Source organism: Chelonia mydas, chromosome 9 (genome assembly GCF_015237465.2).
Source record: "Chelonia mydas isolate rCheMyd1 chromosome 9, rCheMyd1.pri.v2, whole genome shotgun sequence".
NCBI lineage: Eukaryota > Metazoa > Chordata > Testudines > Cheloniidae > Chelonia > Chelonia mydas.
Window position 1 is genome coordinate 77,801,988 of NC_057855.1, and position 18,306 is coordinate 77,820,293.

The 18,306-nt window shown below is 42.7% G+C and overlaps 1 protein-coding gene across 8 annotated transcripts in view; it reads left to right on the plus strand.

Annotated features, from left to right (window-relative positions):
• OPHN1 (oligophrenin 1) overlaps nt 1–18,306 on the plus strand; it is a 123,417-nt gene that overhangs the window by 95,783 nt on the left and 9,328 nt on the right. For all 8 annotated transcript variants that reach the window (XM_037908345.2, XM_043522147.1, XM_037908346.2 and 5 more), the window contains 6 exons: nt 633–707; nt 6,779–6,863; nt 7,167–7,225; nt 9,143–9,248; nt 11,096–11,255; nt 17,542–17,689. In XM_037908345.2, the coding sequence (XP_037764273.1) occupies nt 633–707; nt 6,779–6,863; nt 7,167–7,225; nt 9,143–9,248; nt 11,096–11,255; nt 17,542–17,689 (633 nt within the window). The remainder of the gene's footprint in view (nt 1–632; nt 708–6,778; nt 6,864–7,166; nt 7,226–9,142; nt 9,249–11,095; nt 11,256–17,541; nt 17,690–18,306) is intronic.

Genomic DNA, 18,306 nt, shown 5'->3' on the forward strand with positions numbered 1-18,306 from the left:
GCTGCCAGAAACTTGGACTGGACAACAGGGGATGGATCATTCAATTAATTGCCCTGCTCTGTTCATTAACCTCTGAAACATCTGGCACCAGCCACTGTCAGAAGACAGGATACTGGGCTAAATGGACTATTGGTCTGACCCAGTATGGCCATTCTTATGTTCTTAATGTTTCCAGAAATAGCAGATTTTAAGCAAATATTGCAGAATTTTCCAAAAGAGAATTTCAGATTTGTGATTGAGAGTAATCATCCCTGAAATCTAATTCTCACAGTGGCACTGATCTAGTCAAAGAACAGAAATATACTTTTTGTGTCCAGTCAGAACAGCTCCCATTTAGAATACTGAATATTTTCAACCAATTGTTCAGTTATTAGCTACTGAACAAGAACTGTGTGCAGAAGTTATTTGGTGAATCATTTTGCCTAACAAAGTCCAGGTTAAAATGAGGTATTCATGGGCAATTTTTAAAAAATGATTTCTTCTTCATTATTCACTCGGCTCTTCACCAAAGTGCTGTCAATCTATTGCAGGCCTCGGGACAGCCTGTGATGTTTTTACTACACTAGGTGGCGCTGTTTAACATCTACAACTCTGAAAGGACTCTCAATTCTTTTCTTCATTCTTCTGCGCAGGGATCACTACTGAGGGAGTGTACCGAACCGTTGGCAGTAATATCCAGGTGCAGAAGTTGCTGAATGCCTTCTTTGGTAAGAATAACCAGTTCTTGGATGACTGGACTGTAATTTTTTTGTACTGTAAGGCAAGACCAGGAGGACTGGATTCCACAGTGAAATGCTGTCATGTATAGCATCCCCTCTGCTCTTGCCCTTCTTTCCAGGCTGCTGGTCTTCTCCACCAGTCTTTCTGATGTGTTCTTTCCCTTCTTTTCTGAATTTCTTCTCCAACCTAGTCTCTCGTCACTCCCCTTAAGCTAAAATGTTGCCAATTTTACCTGCATTTTCAAACTAAGAAGCAAAGGGTATTGAGATAATAGTAACGTGGAAGTGGAGTCCTGTAGAGTGCAAATAGATCCCAAAACAGAGAGACCATTGCTAATTGCCAAACAGACTCTCTTCCCCCATAGATGATAGGTCCTGATTCTCATTTACATGAAGGTCCCTTTACTCCTCTCTGGCAGTGTAAATGGGCCTTAGAGGAAATGAGAATTAGATCAAAGGGCTGAGTCTCCCCCTGTTTACATCAGTTTTGTACATCCACTAACCATTGTTAGCACAAACAAAATAGCTGCCCCTCCCACAGAACGCCACCCCAAATCGTCCTCCACATCCTCAGACAAATCTGAGTAAACAGAGATCCTTGCAGCATGCCTTGAAAGTCAACAACAAGGGGTTGTGTTCGGCTGGAAATGGGGAATGCACTCCAGAGTCAAGGGCTCTGCACTGGGAATGTCCTGGTTCCTGACCCTGATGTACAAACTGGTGGACAGTCAGTTCAAGCATTGTAGGACAGATGTCGAGCTAAGATAGCCAAGCTCCAAACCATTCTGGATGGCTTGTCTGGCGGGAAAGACTAGATAAAGCTGGAACACAGGACAAGGGGAGTGTTCCTGGTGAATATCCACCTGACCAGCATGTAAGCCTCTGACTGCTGACCCGTGAGTAGGTACCTAGAATAAATGCACTATTCAAAGGCTGGTATTATTTTTATTGTTGTTACTATTTATTTTTATTAAAACAATGGACTGTTTGTTATATCCTCACCTGGTCATACTGGATTTCCATACAGTTAGAACATCAGATACATCTAGTCACATTTTCCTGATAATTTATGAGGTAGGATGAAGCTTTTAAATATCTCATGTTTTCCAGCATCCCAATAAATAGTTCCATGCTTTTCCATTCCAAACTCTGGTGGTGGTTTCTCATTTGTAAATTTACGTTGGTTTGATTGACCACTTTGTTCTCAATCCTTGTACAGAAATCCTCATTTTGGTCAGAGTGGAAAATCCAGCAGCAATAAATAATAACTAAGAGTGGTGAGCCATTTGAATTTCTCACCCAGCCCTGTTTCTTGTTTAACATAAGTCATGTAACTCGTATCTCCTACCCTGCCTTCCCCAAAACCAAATGCCTAATCTTATGGTGCCAGAAAAGTGTTGTGAGCGTCCAGTTAACCTGGACATGAGCAAAGTGTACTTTAGTCCTTTCTGCTCTTCATTACCCTCCATGTTTCTGCCTACGTGTAGATTCCATGCAGAGGAATTTTTCAGGGAAGCCCAAAGGAGAAGTAACTAGACGTAATGGGGTGAAACTGAGCAAATGAAATTTTAAGTGGAACATGAGGAAATTTATCCTAACACTGAGGTTTGGTAGAATGTTTAGTTTTAAAGGACTTAAGCAATGGGGCTTCCAGCACTTCCCTTTAGAGCAATGGTGGGCAACCTGTGGCCTGCGCCAGGCCCGCGCTGCTTCCCACAGCTCCCATTGGCTGGGAACAGCGAACCATGGCCACTGGGAGCTGCAGGTAGCCATGCAAATGTAAACAAGTGGTCTGGCGGCCCGCCAGCGGATTACCCTGGCGGGCCACAGGTTGCCCACCTCTGCTTTAAAGGATAGACCACAAAGCTGTGGAGAACACACAGTAGAGAATAGTCCTTCATTGGCTGGGGGAATGGACGTAGGATGCAATAATTAAGGCTTTTTCACCTTTGATCTTGGAGACTCCTAGTAGAAGTGATTATCTTTGTTAGTTGCATGATCGTTTTGACCATTCTAACACCACATTCTTATCCTTCCTCCTCCTCCCCCTCTAATTTTAAGTACACCATCCTCCTGCTCAACTCAAGAAACGGGATAACTAAGGTGTATTAGCTATCCCATTGTAGTTTTACAAGGGTAGATAAAAATCAATGATTTAAAAAAAAATAAAAAAAATCTGATTTTTTAAAGTTTATTTAAATCAGATTTTTTTGATAAAATGGTTTTTTCCTCAAAAACCATTTTATCTAAAGGTAGTTTTAATTAAGATACATTATAGCTCAAAGATATCTCATCATGGAATAGGGATTATAAATTCTAATTCTAAAGTATAAGACAATATATTCATGTAATGTTTAAGAAAAGTTTTGTAAATTAGTTCCAATAGTTCATGGATTAGGGACCCAATTTTATGAGGTTCCAGGGGCTTCTGTATAGATTATTTAGGTTAATCTTTCTGTCTACCCAATAGGACTCAGTGCTCAGTCTAGAAGATACCATCAGAGATGCTTAGTTTTGCAGTTCTCAAACTGGATTTGTATCTCCAGAGATAACATGCTTGTTAACAGCAAAAATGTTTTTAAATAAATAAATAATATATAGAGGTGAGAAATAACAGACCTCAACCCTATTGTCCCTCTGCAAATTTGTTTACACTGTCAATACCTTACCTCTCTCTAAAAGTGCAAAATTACAAAAGGTGCAATAGAAGATTGTTGGGGGCAGAATAGATCTGGACAAAGAGAAGAAGTCTGAACAGCATGTTTGAGCAGCATATTCCAAAAGTCTTGAGGTCTTTCTGAGTGTAGCCTTCATTGATTTGAGATCTACCATACCATTCTCTCGCTAGAAGGGAAAACCTAAAATGGCAGCAGGCCATAAAAGAGACCCAGTTTGGGAACATTTTAATGAAGTTCCTCTACCTGTGGGTAAGACAGGCATGCGTGCAAAATGCAAACAGTGCAACCAAGAAATGCAAGGCCTGGTTGCCCGAATGAAACAACATCATGAGAAGTGTTCCTTCTCAGGAGGAAGCTGCGTTTAAGATGATGAAAGGAACATGTCTGAACCTGCAGGATCTTCAGGTTGGTAAACTTTTTTATTTCATACTTCTTTCTTAAGGACTTCCTGTCTTCCTTCTGGACTATTCTTGAATTCTCATGTTTGAGCAAAATATATAGTTGTTACTCTATGGTACTATCATTTTAGATGCAGTTGTGATAAAAAAATAAATAGCTAAAATAGGCAGATCTTCCTTTTACAATTTCACCTTTAAAGTAGTACTGAGTGTCAGTGAATGCAATGAGTAATACTAAATGAGCAGTATGGTAATAATAATTAAATAACTGCATTGACTTACTTTGTTTAGGAGAATCCATCCTCAACATACAGGATTCTGAAGACTATCCACCTTCAAGATCACCGTCATTTTCTATAGTTTCAGAGTTATCTGCCAATGATAATGTTTCAGTCACATCATGTATGTTATGTAGCCACAGTATATCACCTGTAGCAAAAAGAAAAAAAAATCTCCATCATCCAGAAACAACCATAGATAAGTTTGTGATAAGAACCAGCAGATTACAAAAAGAAGTAATCGAAGAAAAAATTTCCCGGTTTGTTTATGCAACAGACTCTCCCTTCCATATGATTGAGAACCCACACTTCATTAACATGGTTCAGTCATTAAGACCAGGATACAGTCTACCCAACAGAGCAGATTTTACTGGCAAATTGCTGGATAAAGTGTATGAAAGAGAAATTGAGCAGTGTGCAAAAGATCTAGAGGGTAAAACTGTTAACCTGAGTCTTGATGGGTAGAGCAATGTCCACAATGATCCTGTTGTATGTGCTTGTGTGACAACAGAAGAAGGGAATGTCTTTCTTACAGAAACAACTGATACATCAGGAAATGCACACACAGCAGAATACTTACAAGAAGTAGCAGTAAAAGCTATAACAAACTGTGGGGAAAAAATTCAAATGTCTAGTATGCAGCTTGGTCACAGACAATGCTGCAAATGTATTCAAGATGAGAAGAAATTATATTTAGAAGAGAGTGAAGAGAGTCCCAAGCTAACAACATACAGTTGCAGTGCTCATTTGATGCATCTCCTAGCCAAAGACTTCAGTGTTCCAGAAATAAAGGCTAATGTTGTTGAAATTGCAAAATACTTCCCTAACAACCACTTTGCAGCAGCTGCTCTGAAAAAAGTGGAAGGAACTAAGCTAACTCTACCACAAGACGTGCGATGGAACTTGGTAGTGGACTGTTTTGAGGACTAGATCAAGAACTGGCCTAATCTGATGAGAGTTTGTGAACAAAATCGTGAAAAAAATAGATGGTGCTGTCACAGCCAAAGTTCTCAACACTGGGCTTAAGAGAAATGTTGAACACATGCTGAGTACCCTGAAGCCTACTTCTGTGGCCTTAAACAAAATGCAGGGGAATAGCTGTTTTATTGCTGACGCTGTTGAAATTTGGAAGGAACTGAGTGAGATCTTAAAAGAGAAATGTGCAATGACAGAGTTAAATTACAAGCATTAAAAAAACGAATGGGACAAGCACTATCTCCAGCTCATTTTCTTGCAAATATTCTCAATATTCGGTACCAGAGTGAAACCTTAACTGCTGAAGAGGAGGAGTTGGCTATGGCATGGACATCCAGCAATCATCCCTCCATAATGCCAGCTACAATATACTTCAGAGCTAAGGGTGAACCACTCAAGAAATATTTGTTTGCTGATGATGTTTTAAAGAAAGTCACACCAGTGAACTGGTGGAAGTCACTTAAGCACTTGGGTTCAGACACTGTTGAAGTGATCATCTCACTTTTAACAGCAGGAGCTTCTTCTGCCAGTGAAGAAAGAATATTTTCTTCCTTTGGCCTAATTCATTCCAAACTGAGAAATCGTTTGGGACCTGAAAAAGCAGGAAAGCTTGTTTTTCTTTTCCAGGTTATGAACAAACAGGAAAATGAAGGTGAAGACGACTGAGTTAGCTGCAGAAGCCAATATTTTAAATTTCTCATGTTGACCTGGCTGACATAGTCAATTTAATGTCTCTTTGTTTGTTTTTAAAAAATTTAATTTAACTATTTTAGTTAAAAACAATTTTAACAAAAACAAACCTGATTTTAAAAAACTTGAATGTTTAGCTAAATTCAAAAATTCGTATGCTTGTTTTGTTAAAATATTATATGTTTGCTGTTGAAGAAAGAAATCCAGAATACATAACTTTGTTGTTTTAGTTAATTAAAACAATTTAAATGTCTGTCTGGTGATGTTCTCCTCCTAATACAGCATGGCAAGAAAATCCTCCAAATATTAATGATTAACCTGTTGAATTGGAGATAGTTCACCTCCCAATGACTTCATAAATATCTGCTTCAATTACCTTTGGTAAATGAAATAACCAATCATTCATTTTCTGATATAGCTGTAAAACTGTTATGAACAGTTTTCAAAATAAATCACTTCAAAAATGTATAGTGTGTACCTTCTAAAAACAAAACCTACATCTCTCTCTGAGTTGTGAAGAACATGTATTAAGGTTATAACAATCAACAAGAATGCACCTTTATATAGAAATCCATGATTAAATCGAGTCTACCTGACTAGTGATTTAAATCATGATTTAAATCAATTTGATTTAAATCAAATTCACCCTGAATTTTACGACAAGGTAAACGAGATGAGTTCACCATGGGTGGGAGGTACGGGACTGGGCCATACCTTGCTACGTCTCGGGAAACACTGTCAGTGCTTATCTCCACTTAGGACTCTACGGTGCAATAAACATTGCAAGTTAGCTGTCTCATTGTAAAAACCCAAACAAGCACATCTTTGTGTCAGTGAAGACAAAGCCTCAGTGTTGGCACTGTCACTATGCTTTACCTATCCAAGAGGAGTCATCAGTGTCCCTTACACACTGCTGTATCTTCCTCTGCCACTAGGGCATATCCTGTCAGCATAAATTTTGTTATTCGTTTTAAAAAATCAGGCTTTGTTTGAAAGCTCATTTATTTTGTCGTATTTGCCACTTTTTGTTCCTCTTCCAGATCCAAAATGTCCCGGGGATGTAGATCTCCAAAACAACGACTGGGACATCAAGACAATTACCAGCTCATTGAAATTCTACCTCAGGTAACTTCCCCGCTCGTTGTCTTATTTTTGACTCTCCCAGGCAGGGCTGGAACTCTTTGGGCGAAGATGGTGTCTTTTGTTTGAAAAAAACGTGTCTGTTGTAAAAACCTCACGTGCACTTAGCGCGCTATGCAAATAAAAGAAATGAGGATGGAGTGCCAATTGGGCAGCCTCAAGAATCCATGGGAGTTGGAGTAGAAAATATGACTTTCCTCTCCATTCGTCTTCCAATGTAACTGAGAACAGAGTCGTAGCCGCTCCTCTGCTCTTTGAGGAATTCAGAGTTGTTTCTGTTTGTTTCAGGAATCTAGCTGAACCTGTCATGACGTACCGACTCCATAAAGAGCTGGTCTCAGCAGCGAGTAAGTCCCAACAGCTTCACTACTGATAGGCCTCATACCCCCCCCCATCCTGCATAAGAATGGCACTACTCCACTAGCTCAACACAATGCTGAGTATGTTGCACGTGTGGAGTTCCCGATCAAGTGAGACATGTTGTAGCCAGGTTACAGATCCCCGATGACAAGCATCTTGGCCTTGCAGTGTATGGGATCCAACAGGGGCTGCTGTCATGGCAGCCAGCCACATCCATCTGGGACCTGGGTAGGGAAGGAAAATCAGATGATTCACTTGCCTGGATGCTAAGTCATAAGAGAGTCTCTGTGCATCGCTGAATGGCATCTTACAGTTCAATCCTGCCATGGGATTTGAGGGTACTCAGCATTTTCAGGATCATGTCCCTGACCCATTTGGGCCATATTCTCAGTGGGAGTAAATTGGCAGAGCTTCAATAGATTTACACCAGATGAGGATCTGGCCCATTGTACTTATAATAGAGCTTCACTCCTGCTTCCGGTTTCTTAGTTTGTTTGAAGGGATCATTCTAAAAGGATGACTCCATTTCGTCCCCATCGTCCTTTATATTACAGTGTACTTGTGTGTTCCTGGGTCTGGATCCCTTCAGAGACACTTAAGGTGGGGCGTGGAGTAAGGGGATCTTTTAAAATATATGTGGGTGTGTCTATATCATATGTGTCAAAAGGGAATTGGCCCAGTTGTGCTAGCAGAATTATTTCCTGACAGCTTTATGTTTTTTTAAATTGTAAATAGAGACATACGGTGACAGGCCCCAATCGCCATGCAGTGTCTCAGATGTCCCTCTTTGGCACTGAGTTTTGTCCTGGAATGCTGAACCCATAATACCTTCAAGTATGCGAAATGCATTTTTCTGATGGAGCGGCTAGTGCTAAGTAACAGACCAAACTGGCAAAGGTCAGGCAAATAGCATGAGTATGTTAACAGGGCAGAATCTGAGCTAAGACTCATTTAAAACCTGGGTCATCTTCAATCCTGGTAAAATGTCTCTTTGCAAATTATCTTTCATAATTTTAAAGTAGCTGCACCCTCATAATTACATCTAGAGCAGAAGTGCAGAGATAGAGAGCCTGGGTATGCAGTTACTTAAGCAACTTTCTTAATAAAAGAGAAGATGGTGTCTTAAAATGTCCTGTATCTGAGGAAAACACATTGGGCTCAAACCTGAGGTGGTGAGCACCTGCAGCTCCATAGAACTGCAGCTTGGCACCTCCTTGGCCCTTGGAAAATTAATAATGTTGCTTCTCGTTCTGCTAAAGAAAAATTCTCCTCTTCCAGATGACTGTGCTCAAACCCAAGAGTTGCTAGATTTTCTATTTTATTATACCGATTATAGCTGGGTAGATGGAAATATTAACCCCCTCCCTTACCCTCCTTCAGAAATGTCCGAGCAGTTTTCCAACTATAAAGATCACACTCTGTTCTGTATGCATTGTGTATTTTATTGTTCCAGGCTGGTTTGTGCCTCTTGACTGGATGCTTATTAATCCTGTGCATTTTACCCCCATGTACAGTACCTAAGTACCTATGCTAAGAACAGTCTCATCAGAGGGGCCTGAATTGCTCGCTTGGCCCTAGAACTGCTTTTGCTCAATCTGGGCTGAGGTTCCTAGGGTTGGTGTGCGAGGGAAGCGGCTGCTCATGCTGTATCGGTTCTGTTCATGCAGCACATTTCACCAGCACTACATTTCAGTTGAAAAATCCCACTCTGAGCCCCTTTTAAGCTTGATTTCACCTCTTTCCTTGTCACTTCATTTCTCATGATGATAACCTTGCTGCTGTGTAATTGCCCTCCTTCCAGGTTCCTCTCATTTGCTCTTGGCAGGCTGGCCCCACACCTCAGGGAATAACACAGATTATTTTTTTAAGCAGTAGGCAAAAACTTCTCTCTTGTTTCTTTCCAGAATCTGAGAACCTGGATTACAGGCTGGGAGCCATTCACTCTCTGGTTTATAAACTACCTGAGAAGAATAGAGAGATGTTGGAACTCCTCATACGACACCTGGTCAAGTAAGCAGAATCCAGTAAATATTCCTGTTAAACCAGAGAGATAAAAAAAGGGAGTCAGAGAAGCCAGCCTGTTTCTCTGGCAAATTAATTAAGCCCTTGACAACTATTGTACAGCTGGGAATATACTGCCCAAATTGTGTGGCTATCCCTGTATTTGATATTCCCCTGTCCACCTGCCACTTACAGTCAATGGCTGCTTTATGAGAAGCACCAAGTAGAGAATAATTTTTATATGATAATATGGTCTAACAGACCAGAGCTGTAAACCTAGTGTCTGGCCAGCCCAATTAGCAACAACATTATGTCTGGAATTCTGGAGCAGTTTTAAGACCCCTGTTCCCTGGGACTGGAGATTAAGCACATGCTGAATGCACTTCTTGTACTATGGATTCAATGTGCTTTGTCCTTTGAGGAGCATTGGTGCTAGGCACATTAGCCTTCAAGCCCTCCCTAATGTCCAGTTAGGAGCTGATCTTTCTGAGGTGCTGGGCACCTGTTGCTGTTTGACTTCAGCTGGTGCCATGAGTGCTCAGCACCAATAAAAATCGGTCCATTGAAGGTGAAGGCACTGGAGTTGCTGTTTCCCTGCCCTCCTTTCACAGTGAATGTGAGGATGCAAGGTGCAGAACCTAGTATCCTCATCTCACGTGGAAGTCATATAGAGAGTCACCTCTTGACGGTGCTCATTGTGCCAGCCATGCTGAAGCTCATGGGGAGGGAAAGATGCTGGAGTTCTGCTCACTAACAGACATGGTTTGGGGAGGGACTGGCCTCCAGATTGAAAGGATGTGCTTTGGCCAAATTGGAAGAGCCACTTTCAAAACACAACATTTACAGGGCTGGTTTGGGTTGGTAAAACCACACTGGACAGGGATTTATTTTGCAGCTCCAAATGGGGATTTGGATCTTCGTGCTATTTGGTCGTAACCCCTCTATTTCAGGGGTAAGAAGGCTGGATACATGGTCCTGGTACATGGACTCGTCGCTAGCCTTTGGCAGACAGGATATTTTTTAAAAACCTCTCTGCAGAAGGGGCAAGGTTTCCCTTTTTTTTGGCACCATTTACAGTCAGGCTGACCCATTATTAATAGTAGCTCTGTTGTTGCCTACACAGAGTTTTGCATTGAGGGCCCTATTCCCCACCTTGTCTATGGTGGCAGAAATCTCATAAATGCCAATAGGAGGTAGGTGGCAGAAGTAAAACTCAGAGCTCAGCATCAGAATATCTCTGCTCCTAGCCCCTGAAGTTCAGACTCCAGTTCTATACCTGAATACTGTGTGGTCTCTTCCTAGATTAGCCTATAAATCATTCCATAGTTGGTGCTATGCAGTGGGGCTGCATATGGCACTGAAATCTAAACACAGCTACATAAATAGCACTCTGTTTCTTGAAAGCCATGACGCTTTCAGAAAAACGATACCGTAGAGATCTCTCTGAAATCTTTCAGAGATTCCATCCTTGTACGCAGTTCTTCTTCTTTGGGAAAAAAATCCCAATGCATGTCTTGGCTAAATGAATCATTCCAAAATAAATGGTTCACTTAACATGCATGTAGCACGGACAGCTAATGATTCCCGGGGTAGTGATCCTCCTAAAAGAGGAGCCAGACATTTGAAGGGATCAAATAACAATACCAGTACATCACACTCTCAAGCTTTCTGCATAGCCAAAGAATGTGCTTATCGTAGCCAGATATATGTTTTATGAGCAGCTTCACGGGCACGGGAAACCTGGTTCTGCTTTACAATATGGAGGAAATTGAATTAATTAATCTTGCAATTTTTAAATGGCCTTTCACATTGTCTTCTAATCTCATCTTTTTCTTTTCCTCCACCCATGCCAACAGCGTGTGTGAGCACAGCAGAGAGAATCTGATGTCCCCATCCAACATGGGGGTTATATTCGGCCCCACCCTTATGCGGGCGCAGGAGGACACGGTCGCTGCCATGATGAATATCAAGTTCCAAAACATTGTGGTTGAGATCCTCATCGAGCACTTTGACAAGGTATGGGGCCAGCCCTCAAGAGCTTGCCTCAGAAGGTCACTAGTGCTCTATCAAGTCCTTGTGGATCATTGTGCTGTGTGGTCTGGAGCACTGGCTTGTTTTGCTGGATTCCTCTTATGGTTTTAATTGTACTATTCAGAGATGCACAAAGTGGAAGCAAAAGCTGTAACAATCACATGTTCTTCACAGTTTCCTTTGGTTACTTCATAAAGGCTTGGCTTTCTTAAGGGGCCGCACTCACGGCTTTAACAGAAGAAATTCCCCACTGGGAAACTTGCTATATAGCTGTACAGTATGGGAGTTTTACATCTTCCTCTGAAGCAACTGGTGTTGACCGGGGACAGAAAACCAAACTGTATGGACAATAGGTCTCACCTGACATGGTCCGAAATAGGTAACTGTAGAACTACTCTTAAGTGAAGTCTCTCTTAAGTGACTTCCTAAAGGATCAATAAAAACAAGTTGCCTGTTGGATAGGGATTTTCTTAACTAAAAATTGAAGAAAGCCCCGTGTGGCGGTACTTCAAAGTGATCTCTTGAGAGAGGAGCTGCCAATTGGAGGGGGAGTCTTTAGTGCAAGTTTCAGCATACATCTGACATTTTTGAGTTCTGTATAGAGTAATACTTTGCCCATAAAGCTCTAGACAGTGGAACTGGTGGAAAGGACCAGCTGCTGATACAGAGTTTTGAAAGAGTTCACGCTATTATTGTTTAATTATGGAGGTATTGATAGCAGCTCCATATTTAAAGTTGCACCAAGGTTTTCATTTTCATGGGATATTTAATATTTGTATTACAGTAGTCACCAGAAGCCTCAATCAGGATTGGAGCCTCATTATTGGAGCCTCATTATTGCCCCAGGGGTCGGTCCTGGGGCCGGTTTTGTTCAATATCTTCGTTAATGATCTGGAGGATGGTGTGGATTGCACCCTCAGCAAGTTTGCAGATGACACTAAACTGGGAGGAGTGGTAGATACGCTGGAGGGTAGGGATAGGATACAGAGGGACCTAGACAAATTAGAGGATTGGGCCAAAAGAAATCTGCTGAGGTTCAACGAGGACAAGTGCAGAGTCCTGCACTTTTGACGGAAGACTCCTATGCACTGCTACAGACTAGGGACCAAGTGGCTAGGCAGCAGATCTGCAGAAAAGGACCTAGGGGTTACAGTGGACGAGAAGCTGGATATGAGTCAACAGTGTGCCCTTGTTGCCAAGAAGGCTAACGGCATTTTGGCCTGTATAAGTAGGAGCATTGCCAGCAGATCAAGGGACGTGATCATTCCCCCCTGTTCGGCATTGGTGAGGTCTCGTCTGGAGTACTGTGTCCAGTTTTGGGCCCCACACTACAAGAAGGATGTGGAAAAATTGGAAAGAGTTGAGGGGAGGGCAACAAAAATTATGAGGGGGCTGGAGCACATGACTTATGAGCAGAGGCTGAGGAAACTGGGATTATTTAGTCTGCAGAAGAGAAGAATGAGGGGGGATTTGATAGCTGCTTTCACTACCTGAAAGAGGGTTCCAAAGAGGATGGATCTCGACTGTTCTCAGTGGTAGCAGATGATAGAACAAGGAGTAATGGTCTCAAGTTGCAGTGGGGGAGGTTTAAGTTGGATATTAGGAAAAACTCTTTCACTAGGAAGGTGGTGAAGAACTGGAATGCATTACCTAGGGAGGTGGTGGAATCTCCTTCCTTTGAGGTTTTTAAGGTCAGGCTTGACAAAGCCCTGGCTGGGATGGTTTAGCTGGGGATTGGTCCTGCTTTGAGCAGGGGGTTGGACTCGATGACCTCCTGAGGTCCCTTTCAACCCTGATATTCTGTGATTATGCCTGGTGCTATACAAAAACCTGTTTACACACACACACAAGCTGATGTTGATCATGGCTGTCTCTGTTGTGATGGAATGTAGAGTACTCTGCTACCTAATGTATTGGTGATTTGTCACTAATAATATCTGGTATAAATTTAATCATTTGGTATTTTGGGGGAGTGGTATGGAAAAGTATAATTGAGTTTTATAATAAAATGCTGGGGTTTGGATGAGTGGATGGATGAATCCACGGAGATTTGAGTACCTGCAGGACAATTTTAGTTGGATTTAGAAATTGACAAGAAGCCAGTGAAAATAACACACCTTGGTCTCACTACAGTTCATTGAAACCATTCCCTAGCAAGCTCTTTCAGCTGAACAGCTAGTTGATTATAAGTTAAATGCTCAGATTCTGCACTACAGTATGGCCTCTCTCTCTTCTGTGTTATAGAGTTTGCAGCCCAGATAATGGCCTGCAGAGGGGAGCCAGGGAAAATGTATGATTACTCTGCCAACTCCAAGCTCTGGAATGAAATTTTAATTAAGACAGACCTCTGCTTCCTTACCTTTAATTTCTGCAATGATAAGGTTAAGCTAGTAATGTTTTATTAGACTGAGCTTATAAACGCAGCTTCAGTGTCTAAAATATCTTCAACTGACATATAAGCAAATACTTCAAATGAGTTTGAAGTAGAATAGATATATTATTTATATAGTGCATTATGAAGACTCTAAGGACAAGGAAATTCACTAAGTCAGTTTGGGTAATTATTGCTTCAACAGCTTAAATTTCCATGCCACAGCTAAATTAAAAATTTGATTCCTCTGTAAATAACTCCTGTTGCTTATGAACTTTAGTGTCTAATGCTGAGATTGGGTCAATATCATTATATTTCTGAATTATTTAAATTTGATTTTCATTTCAAAATACACAAAGCAAACAGGGCTTGTGTCAGCATCTTGGAAAGCTGTGGATGGCTGCATATTTCAGCAGCACTTACATATCAAGCTAGAAAGCATCTCCTGCATTTGCCTGTCTGTGGTAATGGTGTAAGAGTTGATGCTGGAAGTACTCCTCCTTTAAGAGCCATGAGGTGACTTTCCTTAGCGCATTGCAGACAGGAAAGAGGTTGGTGTTTCAACAGGTTTTGTGAAACTTGCCCTAGTATTGATTCATTGATCCTTATTCTGCTATTTTAATGACTCCCAAAGTTGTGCTTTTAAATCATGGGCTAATAATGCCAAAGAAACCTCCTTGGCATCAGGGCAAAGGGAACACTCTGGACCTTCGTATTCTAGGATGGAGAAAAAGTATCGCCATCTGCAAAGAACTGAACCACTGGAGTCAGAGTCTGTTAAACGTCGACAGCTGCTTTATGTCACAGGATCTCAAAGCAAAAGATCCAAACCCAAGAGACTGGAGTTTGGAAGAGATTCCTGAATTCTTGCCCTGAATTCAGAGAGGCAGCTGTGTGCATACAGCTGCAAAGCATGGAATATCACTCGTGCTGAATACAAAGAGAGATGGGAAAAAGCAGGAGCACACGCCCAATCCTAACAAACAGCTTTTGTACCAAACTGACTGGAGAGTTTGAGAAATGGTTAATGCCACTGAAAATATTACATCCCTGTACTTGCTTGGTCAGTAGAGAGAGATCATGCTCCCTACTGCTCACATGCTGGTATTGTAAGTTAGACCTTGGGGAATCTGATTGCAGAGATGCCTGGGACCTGTCATCACTTTTATACATTCTGCCAGGTCTTCATGACCCAAGAAGATTCAGGAAAAAGAAGCTGGAGAGTGTTACACTGTCTCATCCCACTTGTTTGACCTCACAGAATTTCTCTTGGTTTGAAAGAGGAAGGAAATCAGTTTTCTAACAAAGAAATTGTTTTATACAGGGGAAAAAGTGATTATTACATTTAAAACATGTGTGAATGACACCCCAAAAATCCCTGAACCAAAAACAGGTGCAGAACGGGCAGTGGCCCAGCCTGCTTCCCCACGCAGTGAGAGTCCCCTCTCCAGGGACAAAGTGGTTCAGTCTCCAGGCTTCATTCATTTTCTGTTCTTTCTGCCAATGCTGCTAGCAAAGGTGTCAGTTATGAACTTTTTTACGATTGGGATTCTTGTCCGTGACCAGCAATCCATTCCACACAGGCCACCTAACTGTCAAATTGTCATGATTTTTGGTAGCTATCAACCCAGGCCAAGTTTAGATCAGTGATCTAAAAGGGAACATCTCTGTATCCCATTACAGTTGCCCTGGGCCATCCATTCCCGGCCTATACAATAACTGAGCATTTAGCGCCCAATCTAATCCCCTGTAACATCAGTGGAAAGAATTCAATAGCAGTTGGATTGCGGCCTTCATATGGTATTTTATGTCTTCAAAAGCCTGTTCAAAGGTTAATCAATGCTTCTTCAACTGTGAAGAAAGCACCTGAATAAATGAGAGCAACTAAATTAAAACCACCCAAGTCAGAAGTAAGGGCTGGATGACCAGTATGACAGGGAACCAGATTTATTAATCAACGATTGTTTAAGACAAATTAGTAACTGAGCGGCCATGGGTCTGATGGTTTCTTTTGATGCTAATGTGGGGGTTGTTTGAATGATTTCTGCAGAAGATTAAATTTGCTCTTCTCATCAACTGTCTGCTTTGAGGCCTGGTTAATATGCCCTGCCATCATGTGGAAAGGCATGTTTTATTAGGGTTTTTTTATAGCATTGTCTAGTTTAGCATTTCAGTTTTTGAAGTGGGTGCGTGCAAAGCTGCATAACAGGAAATCTGTCTAGAAAAAAGCCCACACCAAGAGACATAGCAGCCTAGTGAACACAGTTAGTAATGCACAGCTTTCCGCAAAGCTCAGTGGTTGTACTGAACCTTGCTCCACCACATTTGTGCTGCTCCGATGCTGCAAACAGACCAAAAAGCTGGTATAAGCAGACAGCTAGGGATTTGACCAGCACAGGAGAATTCCTAGGTGCTGCAGGACTGTCATAGCCAGCTCATACGCTATCTAGGGTGGCCAGGTGCCTGGTTTTTGACCAAAAAGTCCAGTCGAAAAGGGGACCTGACAGTGTCTGGTCAGATCTACTGACTGGACACCTAAAGTCTGGTTACTGCAGGCAAGGGAGGAGGGGAGGCAGCAGGTCATCACCCGCACCAGCCCCTACTCGGTCGGGGCTGTCTCCTGCCTGTGTCAGGTGGCTGCCGCTCCCGGCCCTGGCTCTGCATGCGAGTCCCTCCTGACCCGGGCTGGGGGATGCCGGGAGGGGAAAAGCAGCGAGCAACAGGGAAGAGGAGTGGATGAGGGCGGGGCCTCGAGGGGAAGGGGCAGGCAGGGGCAGGGCCTCGGGGAAAGGGGCGGGGCAGGGCTTTGGAGGGAAGAGGCTGGGCACAGGTGGGACCTCTGAGGGGAAGAGGCGGGGCACAGGTGGGGCCTCGGGGGGAAGTAAGGGGACAGGGGAGGTTCCAGCACTCCTGCTGCAGTGTCCAGTTTTTAAATATTACCAAGATGGCAATCCTAATGCTATCCCCTCTCCTAGCCTTGGTGTAGAGAGGCTGTTGGCAGCTGCTGGGAAGAAAGGGAGTGTGACTAGAGCATTGCTGCACTCTAGTGATCCCTGGCTCTCCTACCAGCCCCGTGGGGACAGGGGAGAGAGGTATTCAGCCAGCATAGTTTAGAGCAACCCTAAAACAGCTCTAAGCTAAGCTGGGCGAAGTGTAAACTTAACTCCAGGATTGCTGAGCTGCACATGGCTCCTTTGCAGCTCCCCCAGTCAACTGCACCCAGCACTTATTGGACATAGTTTAGGACTGATCTCTAGGTATATACTTTATCTCAGTGAGATGCATTTCCCTTATTACCTTGCTCTTGAGTCACATGGCTTTGGGGTGGCAGTCTGTCCTTTGGAAAGGGAGTGCATGAGTCATGATCAGCAGATCTTAAAACATAGCAGGAGCTTTGCAAAAAATCCAAAGTCGACTCTTTGGATTTAAATGATTAACATTGGCTAGCCAATGCTAACAGTAATAAGAGGTTGTCCTTCTATAACACCTTCCAGTCCTTTACAAATAGTAATAAATAGATCCTGACAGTACTCCCGTGAGGGAAGGAAATAACATAATCCCAATTTTACAGGGGGAAACTGAGGCACAGAGAAGCCAACTGAATTTCCCAGAATCACAGATGCATGTCGGGGTCAGAGTCAAGAATAAAACCCTAGTCTCTTGGTTCCTAGATCTGTGCTTTTAATCCAAGACCATTCTTCCTTCCTGTTCAGAGCTTTGAATCTTGATGTCAAATGTAGTCCATTTGAGGATGACTTCTAGTTAAAAATCTGTTTGATTAGGGGGCTATGGGGAAACCCCAGGAGTCTGGCCTGATTGGCCCAATATAGTGAGTGTCAAGTAACAGTGGAGCAGAGGATCAACTGAAATCATATCCTTCTAAATCACTTTTCCCTACAGATCTACTCCAGCCCACCTGAGGACAGTGCTGCCCCCCCAGTGCCTCCTCCCAGGGTAGCTGCCCGAAGGCACAAACCCATCACAATCTCCAAGCGCCCGCTGAGGGAAAGACCTGTCTTCTATGGTGGTTCCCTGGAAGAAAATCAAGGTCAGTTCAGCTGTTCACTGATACCGCTACCACCTCAGTCTCCAGCTCTTACAGTTCTCTGGTTGGCACTGTACGCTGGATCCCAGCTTCCCACTCATTGTGGGAGGGATGGATTTGAAACTGCAGCAACAGCATCACATTTCCAAGGGCATTAACGCGTGGGGTGGGAAGAGAGGTTGTTCGGGGTTTTTGTTTCCCCTTGTAGAAAGTGGAAGGAGAGTAAATATCTGCATTTAGGCTGCTTCTGATCTAACAGCTCCTAAACTACTTTGGAGCAGGGTTTTCTCATAGCTTGATCCTTCAGAGATCTAAATTAAACACCGTGCTCTTCCATTCGAAAGGGCCTCACAGTTCCACAGATAAAAGTGCAGCGTAATGTAAATAAGTTCATAGATTTGAAAAATAAAAGCATCTTCTCTAGCACAGCATATGAGATGCAGATCTAGCGTCAATTCCAGCAGTGCTGAGCCGCGGAGTGCAGTCAAGCTAAGCAGATCAGTGCTTGCTTTAAGCCCTAGGATTGACTTACTTGTACTGAACAGAGCTCGATACTGAGAGAGCTTGTGATGAGCCTGAGCCACTGGCAATTCAGGGTGAATCAAGTGAGGCACCGCAAG